The sequence below is a fragment of the Mustelus asterias genome, chromosome 1 (assembly GCF_964213995.1).
Source record: "Mustelus asterias chromosome 1, sMusAst1.hap1.1, whole genome shotgun sequence".
Classification (NCBI taxonomy): Eukaryota; Metazoa; Chordata; class Chondrichthyes; order Carcharhiniformes; family Triakidae; genus Mustelus; species Mustelus asterias.
Window position 1 is genome coordinate 159801834 of NC_135801.1, and position 15801 is coordinate 159817634.

A 15801-nucleotide genomic window follows, 5' to 3' on the forward strand; every position below is an offset into this window, starting at 1 on the left:
GCGTCCTGAGGCACCATAGGGGACGGGTGAGGGATATTCCTCAGCATGGATGCATGAGGAGGAGGAGTGCTTAAATCTATCTATCAAAGGGTTCCTTCATGTATACAATGGTTCATGACATCTCTGAGTGGCCGCAAACCATGTCTGCTTGAAAAACTGGCCCAACCCCATAAACATTGCAAAGGACTAGACATGCAGCCAGCTAGGACAGGACTGCAGAGATTTTTGGATTTTTTGAATTTTCCAATTCTTTGGAATGGGGTCAGAAATCCCAGAATCCTCCATGGGGTCTTTCTGAAAACCTAGCCATTTATGTTCAATTATCGTCACCATTCTTTAGAAAGGGTGTCAACATCTTCAGAGTTCAGAACAGGTATACCAGGTTGTCACTAGGAACGCAGTTTTAAGTTATGTGAAGAGACAACAGAAATTGGGATTGTTTTCTTGGAGCAGAGATGGTTAAGGGGAGTTCTAACGGAAGTTAAGGGGAGACTAGAAATTGGGAAGTGACAATCTATGTCCATTATTCTATTGTACAGATTACTGACACACAACCAGATCCATTCATTCCAGTTTGCAATGGATTGAATATCCTAACACATATCTTCCTGTGTCAAAGAAAATTACTAAATTTAAATAGAAATTCCACTCATCCCTTACCTCCAGGAAGTTTTCCTCTGTTATCCCACTATCGTCCAAATTCAAGATTCCATACAAGTTCCGAACATAAAGCAAGTCAACCTCCTCCAAATCTTCAGAATTGAGTGGGATTGAGCAAAGTTGTTTCCACACAAATGGTGCCAGGTGCAGGTCTAATGGTTTCTTGGTCCGAATAGCCACAGCCATCAGGATTCCCAAAAACCTAAACTGCTGGAGATGCTCAGCAGTACATGCTGATGGGTTAAGCAAGAATCTGGAAGAAAACAGGGGTTTAATTTGGGCATTTGAATTTGAACCCATAATACTTAGTTTCCTAGCATCATGTGCCATTTAATGGCCACTTGTGTAACCATGCCATCTGTTTTTTATAGCACCAAGCCCAGTCCCAAGATGAATGAAAGCTCACTTGTCTGAGATTCTCTTCATTTGCTGGATTTGTGGCTTCTCTTGACATCATGATAAGGCTAAGATCCTAGAATTATAGAATCCCTACAGTGCACAAGGAGGCCATTTGGCCCATTGAGCCTGCACCGACGACAATCCCACCCAGGCCTCATCCCTGTAACCCCACATATTTACCCTGCTAATCTCCCTGACAATAAGGGGAAATTTATCATGGCCAATCAACCCACTGGTGATCATAGAATCCCTCATAGAATCCAGTGCAGGAAGCAGCCATTTGGCCCATCGGGTCTGCACTGACTCTCCAACAGAGCATCCCACCCAGACCCTATCCCCATAACCCTGCTAATCCTCCTAACCTACACATCTTGGGACAGTAAGAGTCAATTTAGCATGGCCAATCCACTTAACCCGCACATCTTTGGACTGTGGCAGGCAACCGGAGTACCCGGAGGAAACTCACACAGACACGGAGAATGTGCAAACTTCACACAGAGTTACCTGAGGCCAGAATTGAACTCAGGTCCCTGGCACTGTGAGTCAGCAGTGCTAACCACTGTGCCACCATGCTGCCCTGTGTCAACTCTGGTGATAGCACACTTCCCTTTGCCATAAGTTTGTGGATTTAAGACTCATTCCAGAACTTGAGCACATAATACCCTACTGTTCTATAGATTAGATACAAAACCCAGGCCTTATACCCAGTCTGAGGCAGAAGTAACACTGAACTATTCAAAGATAAGGAAAGGAAATCTCCCAGTATTTAGGCTAATCTATTTCTTTCAACCAATTTAACTAAAAAACTTCTTGGTTCCCAAAAACCTGTTCACCAGTGTTGTTTGGGCTCCGCCAGGTAAACTTCACTTCAGACTTTATTACTTGCCTTTACTGAAACATGGATGAAAGAGCTAAATTCCAGTCAAAATCAAAGTCAATGGGAACAGGGAGAAACCCTACTGGCTTGAGTCATGCCTAGCATAAAGGAAGATGGCCAATCTTCTCAGCCCCAGGGCATCATTGCAGAGATCTTCACAGCAGTGTATGAATCCTATTCATTCTCAGCTGTTTCTTCAATAGACTTTCCTCCATTATGTCAGAAGAAGGGATGTTCATTTAGGGTTGCTTACTGCTCAGTTCTATTTGCAACTCCTCATATAACAAAGCAGTCCATGACTACGTACAGCAAAGCCTGGACAACATTCAATCTTGGCTTAATACATGGTAAGTAACATTCACGCCACACTGTCAGACAATGTCCATTTCCAACAAGAGAGACCTTTGCTTTACTTTCAAATGTAGTACTATTGATGACTCCTCCCCAGCAACCAGCATCATCAACGTTCTGGGGATCATCATTGACCTGAAACTTAACTGGACCAACCATAAAAAAAACTGTGGCTACAATAGCTGGTAAGACGCTAGGTATTCAGGGGTGGGTAAGTTATTTTCTAATTCCCCAAAGCTTTTCTGCCACATACAACACATAGATAGGGAGTGTGATAGAATACTCTCCACTTGATTGGATGAGTTCCAACAACACTCAAGATGTTTGACAAAATCCAGAGCAAAGCAGGCCATTCTTTTGGTGCCTCATCTACCCCCTTATACATTCACTTCCTCCACCACCAGTACACAATGGCAGCAATATATATCATATACAAGATATAATTCAGCAAATCAAAAGGGCTTCTTCAACAGCATCTTCCAAATCTATGATCTCTATTGCCTAAATGAACAAGGGCAGCAGGCTCATGGGAATATCACTAATTGCACAGTCTTGTCTAAGTCACACACCTGTTGGATCAACATTTTGAAACTTCCTACCTACATTAATGTGGACATACCTACACCCCATGGATCTTCACTGTTCAAGGCACCATCATCCTACACGCAATTAGGGATGTATAATTAATGTAGGCCTTGCCAGAAATGCCCACATCTCAAATTAATAAAATAAATAATAATATGGTCATTAAATCTCAGCATATTATGTGGGATGTTGCTATTTACAAATTGGTTTACATGTTTCCTGACAGGAGTTAATACTAATATATATAGAAAAATAATTTGCAAGTTCTTTCTTTAATAATTAAAATAAAGCATCTGTTTCACCTGTCTCTATTGCTACCAACTTCAGCCGTGCCATTTGGTGTTGCAATCAGTAGATCAACCACTCCTGTTTCTAATTCCTGGAAATGAAAAAAGGTTGAAATTAATTAGTCAATAATAGAACCTATAGTTCTTCCCGTAACATATTCTCTTCCATTTACATTCCCCATTACATCAAATCAAGAAAACTTTGTTAGTAAAGACGATTCTCAATGAATTGATTTCCAAAAATGAATCAAAGTGCACAAGCCAAAAAATAATCCGTAAATACGCTCAAATTCTGAATTCTATGTATATGCAAATTTACCTGGCACATTTCTGTAATTGTGTCATCAAATACCCCACCAGCATCATCAGCACCTTCCCCGATCAACTTCACTTTCCAAGCTCGTGATGGAAGCCTCAGTTCTGAGGCATTGAGCTGTACAACCTGCTTGGCAATCTGAATGAAGATAGGCTTGGTTGATCGGCCCCTGCATGTCAAATACACATAAATGAACATAATGGTAATACATTTGCTGCAAATTAAAAAAATCAAAGAGCTGACGCTAGCAATCCATAATGCAATATTGATATATGGACAGTATATGAGAAAAATTTCCATTCCAAACACGTGATTAAAGGTTTATTTTTCAAATTGACAAATATAGTTCAGATTCATAAATAAGATTGTTTTGGGGTGTTAATTGACTTAATTGCTGTGGACCCGCCTTGTCCTGGCACTGTTGTATCAGAACAGCAACAATAGGAAGCTAATTTTTAATACTGGGAGGACTCAGCTTGCGAGTAATAAACTCCAAGATGAGACATACCCCGAGATGGGTCTTATTGACTTCCATTATGTAAATAACAAGTTTATTTACAGTACAAAGGCAATACGGATTTTCAGATAAAGCTTCACTCCTAGAACTTGGGCTGTTTCAAGATGTGTACATGACATGATCGTCATACAGAAATTGGAATGTGAAATTTGTTTGAATTAAAATAGCATTGCAGCTATAGGATTACAAAATAATCTGTAGTCAGTCTAGTTCATCTCATTCTTCAAGAATATCAAGACAGCTACGTTCCTATTACAGCAGGCAGGTACTTTTTGATCGTATTAACTTGTGTCCTGGCCTCAACTGCCCTTCCTGATAACTTGTTGTCAATTGCTTGCTCATGTGAAAAACTTTCTGACATCAGCACCTTCCATAACCCTGAACTTCACCCTCTTATCCTGCTGTGCTGACATTTCTGAGAGTGTTTTCCTGAGTTTGTTTTCTCTGTCCTGTGAACATGATGTATATCTGGCTGTCTGCTGAGATCCTCTTTTCACAGCTGAAAAGCCATTTTATTATTTTGTAATTTAGCGCTCTATCACCAACGATTAAAAGTGAACTCAAACTGCCACCATCTTGGATATATTTTAGTAATATCAGTGTCATTGGCTTTTTTGTGGTTTTTCTCAGAATCATTCATTATTGCCCTGTCTTCTTTTCAGTTGGAAAACAATCCTCCATTAAGTTCAACACTATGAATTTGCTCTTCTGCTCCGAAGTAGAGTTATATTTCACTCGAAACATTAACTTTCTCCACAGATGATATCAGATGTGCTGAGCTTTGGCAGCATTTTCTATTTTAATTTCAGATGTCCAGCATCCACCAAATTTTGCTTTCACTATAAATCCATTATTTCTTTCAGAAGAAATCATCACTGGTAACGGATGAGGTATCCATCCTGTTGAGCCTGTTCAGCCACTAAATTAGATCATTGCTGATTATATCCTAACTCTATTTGCACTATAACTCTCAAAACCCTTGCCATACAAAAATCAATCGATCACAGATTTTAAATTTTCAATTGACCTGGCCTCAACAGGGAGAAAGAATTTCTGATTATGTGAAGATGTGCAACCTGACATCATCCCTGAACTCCTTACCTCTCATCTCAAAATTATATTCCTTGTTCTGCACTTCTCCGCTGGAGGAAATGTTTTCTCGTTGTCTACCCTCTCAACTCCTCAATCAGATCATCCCAAAATCTTTAAGACTCAAGGGATTACAAGACTAATTTATGTAATCTGTGCTCATAATTAAACCTTCCTTTCTGGGGAATCTGTACTGCACCCTCTCCAAGGCCAATAAACCTTTTCTGGAACCTCAACTCCACATTCCCATCTAACTCTGATAAATTTTCACCCACTGGCTTATCAAAAATCTAACAAAACTTCTACCCTATTTGCACACACAGCAGAATGAGATTAGCGGCAACATTCTATAAACCTTTTAAATTACTTTTAGGACCCAAGAACCATTGAATGGTTACAGTAAAGAAAGAGGCCTTTCAGCCTGGGCAGTATTGGGCTGACAGGTGGCATGTAACAGTTTCACCTATTCCCTTGCTTTTTGCTCATAGCCCTGCAAATTCGTCCTCTTCAGACAATGATCTAATTCCCTGTGGAAGTCAAGATTGAAGCTTCCTCAACCATATTCTCAGGCAGTGCATTCCAGTTCTTAACCATTTGTTATGTAAAAACATTTTTCCTCATGTTGCCATTGTTTCATTTGCCAGTCACCTTAAATCAGTGTGTTTTGGTTCTTGATCCTTCTGCCAATGGAAACAGTTTCTCCCTATTTACTCTGTCCAGACCTTTCATGATTTTGAATATCACTATCAAATCTACTCTGAACCTTCTCTTCACCAAGGAGAGAAGCTTCAGCTTCTTCTTTGTATCTAATTAAATGAAGTTTTTTTCATTTCAGGAACATTTTTAAAATTCATTCATGGGATGTGAATGTTGCTGGCTAGTATTTATTGCCCATCCCTAATTGCTCTGAGGCAATGATAGTGAGCTGCTTTCATTGAACCACTGCAGTCCACATGGTACATAGTGCTGATAGGGAGGGCGGTGCAGGATTTTGACCGAGCTACAATGAAGGGATGGTGATTATTTCCAAGACAAGATGGTGAGTGGCCTGGCGGGGAACCTCCAGGTGGTGGTGTCCCATGTGCCTTTCCAGATGGTAGCGATTGTGGGTTTGGAAGATGCTGTCGAAGGAGAACATAAGAACTAGGAGCAGGTGTAGGCCATCTGGCCCCTTGACCCTGCTCCGCCATTCAATAAGATCATGGCGGATCTTTTTGTGGACTCAGCTCCACTTACCCGCCTGCTCATCATAACCCTGAATTCCTTTACTGTTCAAAAATTTATCTATCCTTGCCTTAAAAACATTCAATGAGATAGCCTCAACTGCTTCACTGGGCAGGGAATTCCACAGATTCACAACCCTTTGTGTGGAGAAGTTCCTCCTCAAATCAGTCCTAAATCTGCTTCCCCTTATTTTGAGGCTACGCCCCCTAGTTCTAGTTTCGCCCGCCAGTGGAAACAACTTTCCTGCTTCTATCTTATCTATTCCCTTCATAATCAAATATGTTTCTATAAGATTTCCTCTCATTCTTCTGAATTCCAACGAGTATAGCCCCAGTCTACTCAGTCTCTCCTCATAAGCCAACCCTCTCAACTCCAGAATCAACCTAGTGAATCTCCTCTGCACCCCCTCCAGTGCCAGTATGTCCTTTCTCAAGTAAGGAGACCAAAACTGTACACAGTACTCCAGGTGTGGCCTCACCAGCACCTTATATAGCTGCAACATAATCTCCCTGTTTTTAAATTCCATCCCTCTAGCAATGAAGGACAAAATTCCATTTGCCTTCTTAATTACCTGCTGCACCTGCAAACCAACTCCTTGAGATTCCTGCACAAGGATACCCAGGTCCCTCTGCACAGCAGCATGCTGCAATTTTTTACCATTTAAATAATAGTCCATTTTGCTGTTATTCCAACCAAAATGGATGACCTCACATTTACCAACATTGTACTCCATCTGCCAGACCCTCGCCCACTCACTTAGATGATCTATATCCCTTTGCAGACTTTCAGCGTCCTCTGCAAACTTTTCTCTTCCACCCATCTTAGTGTCATCTGCGAAGGAGGCTTGGTGAGTTCCTGCAATGCATCTTGTAGATGGTACACACTGCTGCCATAGTGTGTCAGTGGTGGAGAGAGTGTGAATGTTAGTGTTTGGGGTGCCAATCAAGCAGTTGCTTTGTCCTGGATGGTGTCAAGCTTCTTGGGTGTTGCTGGAGCTGCACTCATCTAGGAAAGTGGAGAGTGTTCCATCACACTCCTAACTTGTGCCTTGCTGATAGTGGACAGTCTTTGGAGAGACAGGAGATGACTTACTCGCCACAGGATTCCCAGCCTCTGACCTGCATTGTTGCCACAATATTTATATGGTTAGTCCAATTCAGTTTCTGGTCAATGGTAACCCCCAAGAAAGTTGATAGTGTGGGATTCAGTGATGGTAATGTCATTGAATTTCACCCTTGTTGGAGATGGTCATTGTTTGGCACTTGTGTGGTGCAACTGTGACATGCCACCTGTCAGCCCAATATTGCCCAGGCCTTGCTGCATTTGGACATGGACTGCCTCAGTATCTGAGGAGTCGTGCATGGTGCTGAACTAATTGGCGAACATCATAGGTGAACATTCCCACTTCTGACCCTATGATGCAAGGAAGGTCATTGATAAAGCAGTTGAAAATGGTTGGGTCTAGGCCAACTACCCTTAGGAACTTTTGCAGTGATGTTCTGGAATGGAGATGATTGACCTCCAACACCTACAACCATCTTCCTATGTGCTCGGTATAACTCTAACCCCGATTTCCATCGACTCCAGTTTTACTAGGGCTCTTTGATGCCAGACTTGGCCAAACGCTGCCTTGATGTCAGGGCAGTTACTCTCACCTCACCTCTGGAGTTTCAACGTTTTTCTCCTTGTCTGAAGGTCGTAATGACATCAGAAGCTGAGTCAGGAACTAGTCTAGTGAATCCCTTCTGCATCTTCTCTAATGCCTTCACAAACTTGGTAAAGTGTGGTTCACAGAATTCAACATAATATTTAGTTGACGCCAAACTTGTGTTTTATACAAGTTTATCATAACTCCCTTGCTTTTGTTCATCATGCCCCTATTTGCAAAGTTCAGGATGCCGAATGCCTTCTTAACTGCACTCTCAACCAATTCTGCCATCTTCAATGATTTATATACATGGACACCCAAGTGTCTCTGCTCCTGCACGCCCTTTAGAATTATACTCTCTCTTTTATATTGCCTCATCCCATTTTCCTACCAAAATCAATCATTTCACACCTTGCTATATTAAATTTCATCTGCCCATCCATCCATGTCCTTTTGAAATTTATTATTCTCCTCATACTTCCAATGATTTGTTTCATGTGTAAATTTTGAAATTGTGCTCTGTATACCAAAGCCTAGGTCTTTAATATAAAGCAGGAAGAGCAGGGGTCCTAACACCAACCACCGGGGAACCCCAATACAGACATTCCTCCAGTCTGAAAAAAAAATGTTTATTGCAACAACAAAAACAGAAAATGCTGGACAATCTCAGCAGATCTGACAGTATCAGTGTACAGAACAGAGCTAACATTTCAAGTCTGCAGGACTCTTCCTCAGAGCTATACTGTTTGCTGTCATTGAGCCAATACATATCTATGCTGCTACTGTCCCTTTTATTCTATAAACTATAACTTTGCTCACGAGTCTGATGGTGCAGTACTGTATCAAATGCCGTTTGGAAGCCCATGTACACCACATCAACAGCATTAACCTCATCAACCCTCTCTGGTACCTCATCAAAATCTCAAATAATTCAACTAAACATGACTTTTGTTTAACAAATCCATGCTGGTCTCCTCAATTAACACACATTTCCCCAAGTGGCCATTAATTTTGTTCCAAATTATTGTCGCTAAATGCTTCCCCATCACTGAGATTAAACTGGCTGGCTTGCAGTTGCTGGGCTTATTTTTACATCCTTTTTTGAACAATGGTGCAACATTTGCAATGTTTTCATCCTCTAGCATCACCCCTATATCTAAAGAGGATTTGAACATTTTGGCCAGTGCCACTGCCATTCCTACCCTTACTTCCCTCAGTAATCTTGGATGCATCCCATCTGATCCTGATGACTTATTAACTTCAAGTACAGCCAGCTCATCTAATACCAATCAATTTTATACTCATCATGTGATTAAGCAACCTCCTCTTTCATCATGGCCCGGGCAACATCTTCCTTGGTAAAGACAAATGCAATGTATTAATTTAGTATCTCAGCCATGCCCTTAGCCTCCACGTAGAAACCCTTTCAAGTCCCTAATCACTTCCCCCTCCTCTTTTTACTATCATTCTACTCATGTGATTAGAAAATACTTTTGGTTAGCTGTCAAAGGATTCTTTCATAAGAACATAAGAACATAAGAAATAGGAGCAGGAGTAGGCCATCTAGCCCCTCGAGCCTGCCCCGCCATTCAATAAGATCATGGCTGATCTGACGTGGATCAGTACCACTTACCCGCCTGATCCCCATAACCCTTAATTCCCTTACCGATCAGGAATCCATCCATCCGCGCTTTAAACATATTCAGCGAGGTAGCCTCCACCACCTCAGTGGGCAGAGAATTCCAGAGATTCACCACCCTCTGGGAGAAGAAGTTCCTCCTCAACTCTGTCTTAAACCGACCCCCCTTTATTTTGAGGCTGTGTCCTCTAGTTTTAACTTCCTTACTAAGTGGAAAGAATCTCTCCGCCTCCACCCTATCCAGCCCCCGCATTATCTTATAAGTCTCCATAAGATCCCCCCTCATCCTTCTAAACTCCAACGAGTACAAACCCAATCTCCTCAGCCTCTCCTCATAATCCAAACCCCTCATCTCCGGTATCAACCTGGTGAACCTTCTCTGCACTCCCTCCAATGCCAATATATCCTTCCTCATATAAGGGGACCAATACTGCACACAGTATTCCAGCTGCGGCCTCACCAATGCCCTGTACAGGTGCATCAAGACATCCCTGCTTTTATATTCTATCCCCTTCGCAATATAGGCCAACATCCCATTTGCCTTCTTGATCACCTGTTGTACCTGCAGACTGGGCTTTTGCGTCTCATGCACAAGGACCCCCAGGTCCCTTTGCACGGTAGCATGTTTTAATTTGTTTCCATTGAGATAGTAATCCCATTTGTTATTATTTCCTCCAAAGTGTATAACCTCGCATTTCTCAACGTTATACTCCATTTGCCATATCCTCGCCCACTCACTCAGCCTGTCCAAATCTCTCTGCAGATCTTCTCCGTCCTCCACACGATTCACTTTTCCACTTATCTTTGTGTCGTCTGCAAACTTCGTTACCCTACACTCCGTCCCCTCCTCCAGATCATCTATATAAATGGTAAATAGTTGCGGCCCGAGTACCGATCCCTGCGGCACGCCACTAGTTACCTTCCTCCAACCGGAAAAACACCCATTTATTCCGACTCTTTGCTTCCTGTCGGATAGCCAGTCCCCAATCCACTTTAACACACTACCCCCAACTCCGTGTGCCCTAATCTTCTTCAGTAGCCTTTTATGGGGCACCTTATCAAACGCCTTTTGGAAATCCAAAAACACCGCATCCACCGGTTCTCCTCCATCAACCGCCCTAGTCACATCTTCATAAAAATCCAACATGTTCGTCAAGCACGACTTTCCCCTCATGAATCCATGCTGCGTCTGATTGATCGAACCATTTCTATCCAGATGCCCTGCTATCTCCTCTTTAATAATGGATTCCAGCATTTTCCCTACTACAGACGTTAAGCTGACCGGCCTATAGTTACCCGCCTTTTGTCTCCTTCCTTTTTTAAACAGCGGCGTAACATTAGCCGTTTTCCAATCAACCGGCACTACCCCAGAATGCAACGAGTTTTGATAAATAATCACTAACGCATCCACTATTACCTCTGACATTTCTTTCAATACCCTGGGATGCATTCCATCCGGACCCGGGGACTTATCCACCTTCAGTCCCATTAGTCTACCCAGCACTGCCTCTCTGGTAACATTAATTGTATTAAGTATTTCTCCTGCTGCCAACCCTCTATCGTTAATATTTGGCAAACTATTTGTGTCCTCCACCGTGAAGACCGACACAAAAAACTTATTTAAAGACTCAGCCATATCCTCATTTCCCACTATTAACTCCCCCCTCTCGTCCTCCAAGGGTCCAACATTCACTCTAGCCACTCTATTCCTTTTTATATATTTATAAAAACTTTTACTATCATTTTTTATATTAATTGCTAGCCTAGCTTCATAGTCTATCCTTCCTTTCTTTATCGCTTTCTTAGTCTCTCTTTGTTGTTTCTTAAATTTTTCCCAATCACTTGTTTCTCCACTATTTTTGGCCACTCTGTACGCAGCTGTTTTTATTTTAATACTCTCCTTTATTTCCTTCGTTATCCACGGCTGGTTCTCCCTTTTCTTACAATCCTTGTTTTTTGCTGGAATATATTTTTGCTGAGAACTGAAAAGGATCTCCTTAAAAATCCTCCACTGTTCCTCAGCTATCCTACCTGCCAGCCTGCTCTCCCAGTCTACCTTAGCCAATTCATCCCTCATCCTATCATATTTCCCTCTGTTCAAACAGAGGACACTGGTTTGGGACCAAACTTTCTCCTCTTCCATCTGAATCAGAAATTCGACCATATTGTGGTCACTAGACCCAAGAGGGTCCTTCACAATAAGATCCTTAATTCTACCTACCTCGTTACACAATACCAGATCCAAAATAGCTCGTTCCCTCGTCGGTTCCGTAACATGCTGTTCAAGGAAACTATCCCGACAGCATTCTAAGAACTCTTCCTCCATTCCACCCTTACCGACTTGAGTCTGCCAGTCAATGTGCATGTTGAAGTCCCCCATGATTATTGCCGTTCCGTTTTTACACGCATCCCTTATCTGCTTGTTTATAGCCCTCCCTACCTCAACATTATTATTTGGGGGCCTATATACCACACCTACTAGTGTCTTTCTCCCTCTACTATTCCTCATCTCTACCCATAATGATTCCACGTTTTGTTCCTCAGAGCCTATGTCATCCCTCAGTACTACCCTGATATTATCTCTTATTAATAGCGCGGCCCCACCACCTTTTCCTTCCTGTCTATTCTTCCTAAACGCCTGATACCCCTGGATATTCATCTCCCAGTCCTGGTCACCTTTCAGCCACGTTTCTGTAATGGCCACTAGATCGTACCCACTCGTGCTGATTTGCACCATCAACTCATTTACCTTGTTCCGAATGCTTCGTGCATTCAGGCAAAGTGTCCTTATTCCAGCTTTTATCTGGACCCGCTTTGATGAGTCGCGAACACCCTCTCCCTCTACTCCCTTATCTAAATTACCGCCTTCATTCACTTGCACCCTCTCCTCTACCATTAATTTTGTAATTCCCCTTACCCCTGCATCCTCCACCCCATCAATTAGTTCCTTGATCCTAGTCAACTCTTCTAGCTCCCCTCCCCCCAACCTATCTAGTTTAAATTCTCCCCAGTAACCTTAGCCAACCTACCGGCCAGGATATTGGTCCCCGTGTGATTCAAGTTCCACCCGTTTTTTGTATACAGATCACCCCTGCCCCTAAAGAGGTCCCAATGGTCCAGGAACCTGAATCCCTGCCCCCTGCACCAGTCCCTCAGCCACACATTCATCTTCCACCTCACTCCATTCCTGCCCTCACCTTCCCGTGGCACAGGCAGTAATCCTGAGATTACTACCTTTGCTTTCCTCTTTCTCAGCTGTCTCCCTAATTCCCTGTACTCCCTTTTCATGACCCCTTCTCCCTTCCTACCCACATCAGTGGTACCAATATGTACCGCTACCTCAGGCTCCTCTCCCTCCCACCTCAGGATTTCCGGGACGCGACTAGCGACATCCTGGATCCCGGCCCCAGGGAGGCAGACCACCATGCGAGAATCCCGCCTACCTCCGCAGAAACGCCTGTCTGTCCCCTTCACCATCGAGTCCCCGATTAATACCGCCTTCCTCCTCTTTTCCTTAGCCCTCTGAGTTACAGGGCTGGACTCCACTGCGGAGACACGGCCACTGCTGCTTCCCCCAGGCGGGCTGTCCCCCCCAGCAGTACTCAAGCAGGAGTACTTGTTGTGCAGGGGCAAATCCACTGGGGTGCTCTCAACCACCCTAGCCTTACCCTTCCTGGCCATCACCCACTTGGCCTCCTCCCGTTGCCCTGGTGTGACCACCTGATGATAGCTCTTGTCTATCACCTCCTCATTCTCCCTCATCAGCCTAAGATCCTCGAGCTGCAGTTCCAGCTCCCTAACACGGTCCCTCAGGAACCGCAGCTCGACACACCCCTCACAGATGTGGATGTCCGGGAGGCCAGATGCCTCCAGGACCTCCACATCCTACACTGGGAACAACACACTGGTTTCACACTCATACTGGACACTTTATGTCAAGTAAGACAGTGAAAAGTTAATAAGAGTGTAAGGAAACAAAAACTCACCCCTGCTCGTCCAAGCCCTGTGAGCCAAAGCCCTGACAGCTCACTCAACTTCCCACTCACTCTGCTGCCCGCTACAATGCTGCCCGCTGTATACTTTGGTGCGCTTTTAAACCCTCCAAAAACTTCCCCAGGCCTCTCCTGGCCCGACTTCCGGTTTTGAAAAAAAACCTCCGATTTTAAACCCAAAATTAACTGAAAAAATAAATAATTAATTAAAGTCAGAAAACCCACTCTCTTACCCTCAGCCTGCTCCTGGGAACAAATCCCTGATATTAACAACTGATATTAAACCCAAACAACTGAGATTAAACCCAAACAACTGAGATTAAACGCAAACAACTGATATTAAACCCAGAACAACTGAGATTAAACCCAGAACAACTGATATTAAACCCAAACAACTGAGATTAAACCCAAAACAACTGAGATTAAACCTAAACAACTGATATTAAACCCAAACAACTGAGATTAAACCCAGAACAACTGATATTAAACCCAAACAACTGATATTAAACCCAAACAACTGTGATTAAATCCAAACAACTGATATTAAACCCAAACAACTGAGATTAAACCCAAACAACTGATATTAAACCCAAACAACTGAGATTAAACCCAAACAACTGAGATTAAATCCAAACAACTGAGATTAAATCCACAACAACTGGGATTAAACCCGAACAACTGAGATTAAACCCAAACAACTGAGATTAAACCCAAACAACTGAGATTAAATCCAAACAACTGAGATTAAATCCAAACAACTGAGATTAAACCCAAACCACTGAGATTAAACCCAAATAACGGAGAGTAAACCCAAACAACTGAGATTAAATCCAAACAACTGAGATTAAACCCACAACAACTGGGATTAAACCCAAACAACTGAGATTCAATCCAAACAACTGAGATTAAACCCACAACAACTGAGATTAAATCCAAACAACTGATATTAAACCCAAACAACTGATATTAAACCCAAACAACTGATATTAAACCCAAACAACTGAGATTAAATCCAAACAATTGACATTAAACCCAAACAACTGAGATTAAACCCAAACAACTGAGATTAAACCCAAACAACTGAGATTAAACCCAAACAACTGAGATTAAACCCAAACAACTGAGATTAAACCCAAACAACTGAGATTAAACCCAAACAACTGAAACTAAATCCAAACAACTGATATTAAACCCAAACAACTGAGATTAAATCCAAACAATTGACATTAAACCCAAACAACTGAGATTAAACCCAAACAACTGAGATTAAACCCAAACAACTGAGATTAAACCCAAACAACTGAGATTAAACCCAAACAACTGAAACTAAATCCAAACAACTGATATTAAACTCAAACAACTGAGATTAAACCCAAACAACCAATACTAAATCCAAACAACTGATTTGGCTTCCCTTATTTATTTATTCAATTCCCCTCTGAACCTTCTATATTGAGCCTGATTCTCAATTGTATTAAACATCTGATTTCCGTCTTATGCAAGCCCTTTGCTAATTCATCCCATATCTCTATCGTCATGCTGAGAGGTTTGGATTTGTTTATCCCATCTTTCCCCAGCATGGGAATGTACCTCGACTGTAACTAAACTTTCTCTTCTTTAAAGGCAGTCCATTGTTCACTTACAGTTTTGCTTGCCAATCTTTAATTCCACTTTATCTTGGACAGTTCCATTGTTACCTCATTGAATTTGGCCTGCCCCCAATTAATTATTCTGGCACTGGATTGCTTCTTGTCCTTTTCCAGCCAACCTTATGATACAGTGATCACTGTTCTCTAAATGTTCGCCTACTGACAATTCATCTACTTGGACCACCTCATTCCCAAGAACTAGGTCCAGCAATGCCTCCTTTTGTGTTGTATTAGAAACATACTGCTGTAGAAAAATTTTCCCGAATACAGAATTCTTGCCCCTCTCTGCCCTTTACACCACTGCTATCTTCGTCTCATCTATGAAAATTCACCCTCGTAACTACTTTGTAATTCTTGCACTTACGTAATTCCCTTACAAATTTGTTCCTCTGCAGCTTTCCCACTATTTGGTGACTTGTAGACTACACTGAGCAACAAAATGGTACAGTTATTGTTTCTTAGCTCAAGCCAAATAGGTTTGTCCTTGACCCATCTGAACATCTCTCACCAGCAATGAAGTATTCTCATTAATCAATACCATTCCCCTCCCCACCCCTTTTCATTCCTT

At 42.3% G+C, this 15801-nt stretch overlaps 1 protein-coding gene across 10 annotated transcripts in view; it reads right to left on the reverse strand.

Annotated features, from left to right (window-relative positions):
* LOC144499695 (putative E3 ubiquitin-protein ligase HERC1) overlaps positions 1–15801 on the reverse strand; it is a 297885-nt gene that overhangs the window by 11651 nt on the left and 270433 nt on the right. For all 10 annotated transcript variants that reach the window (XM_078222046.1, XM_078222037.1, XM_078222064.1 and 7 more), the window contains 3 exons: positions 3479–3644; positions 3175–3251; positions 661–913 (listed from right to left, as the gene is read on the reverse strand). In XM_078222046.1, the coding sequence (XP_078078172.1) occupies positions 661–913; positions 3175–3251; positions 3479–3644 (496 nt within the window). The remainder of the gene's footprint in view (positions 1–660; positions 914–3174; positions 3252–3478; positions 3645–15801) is intronic.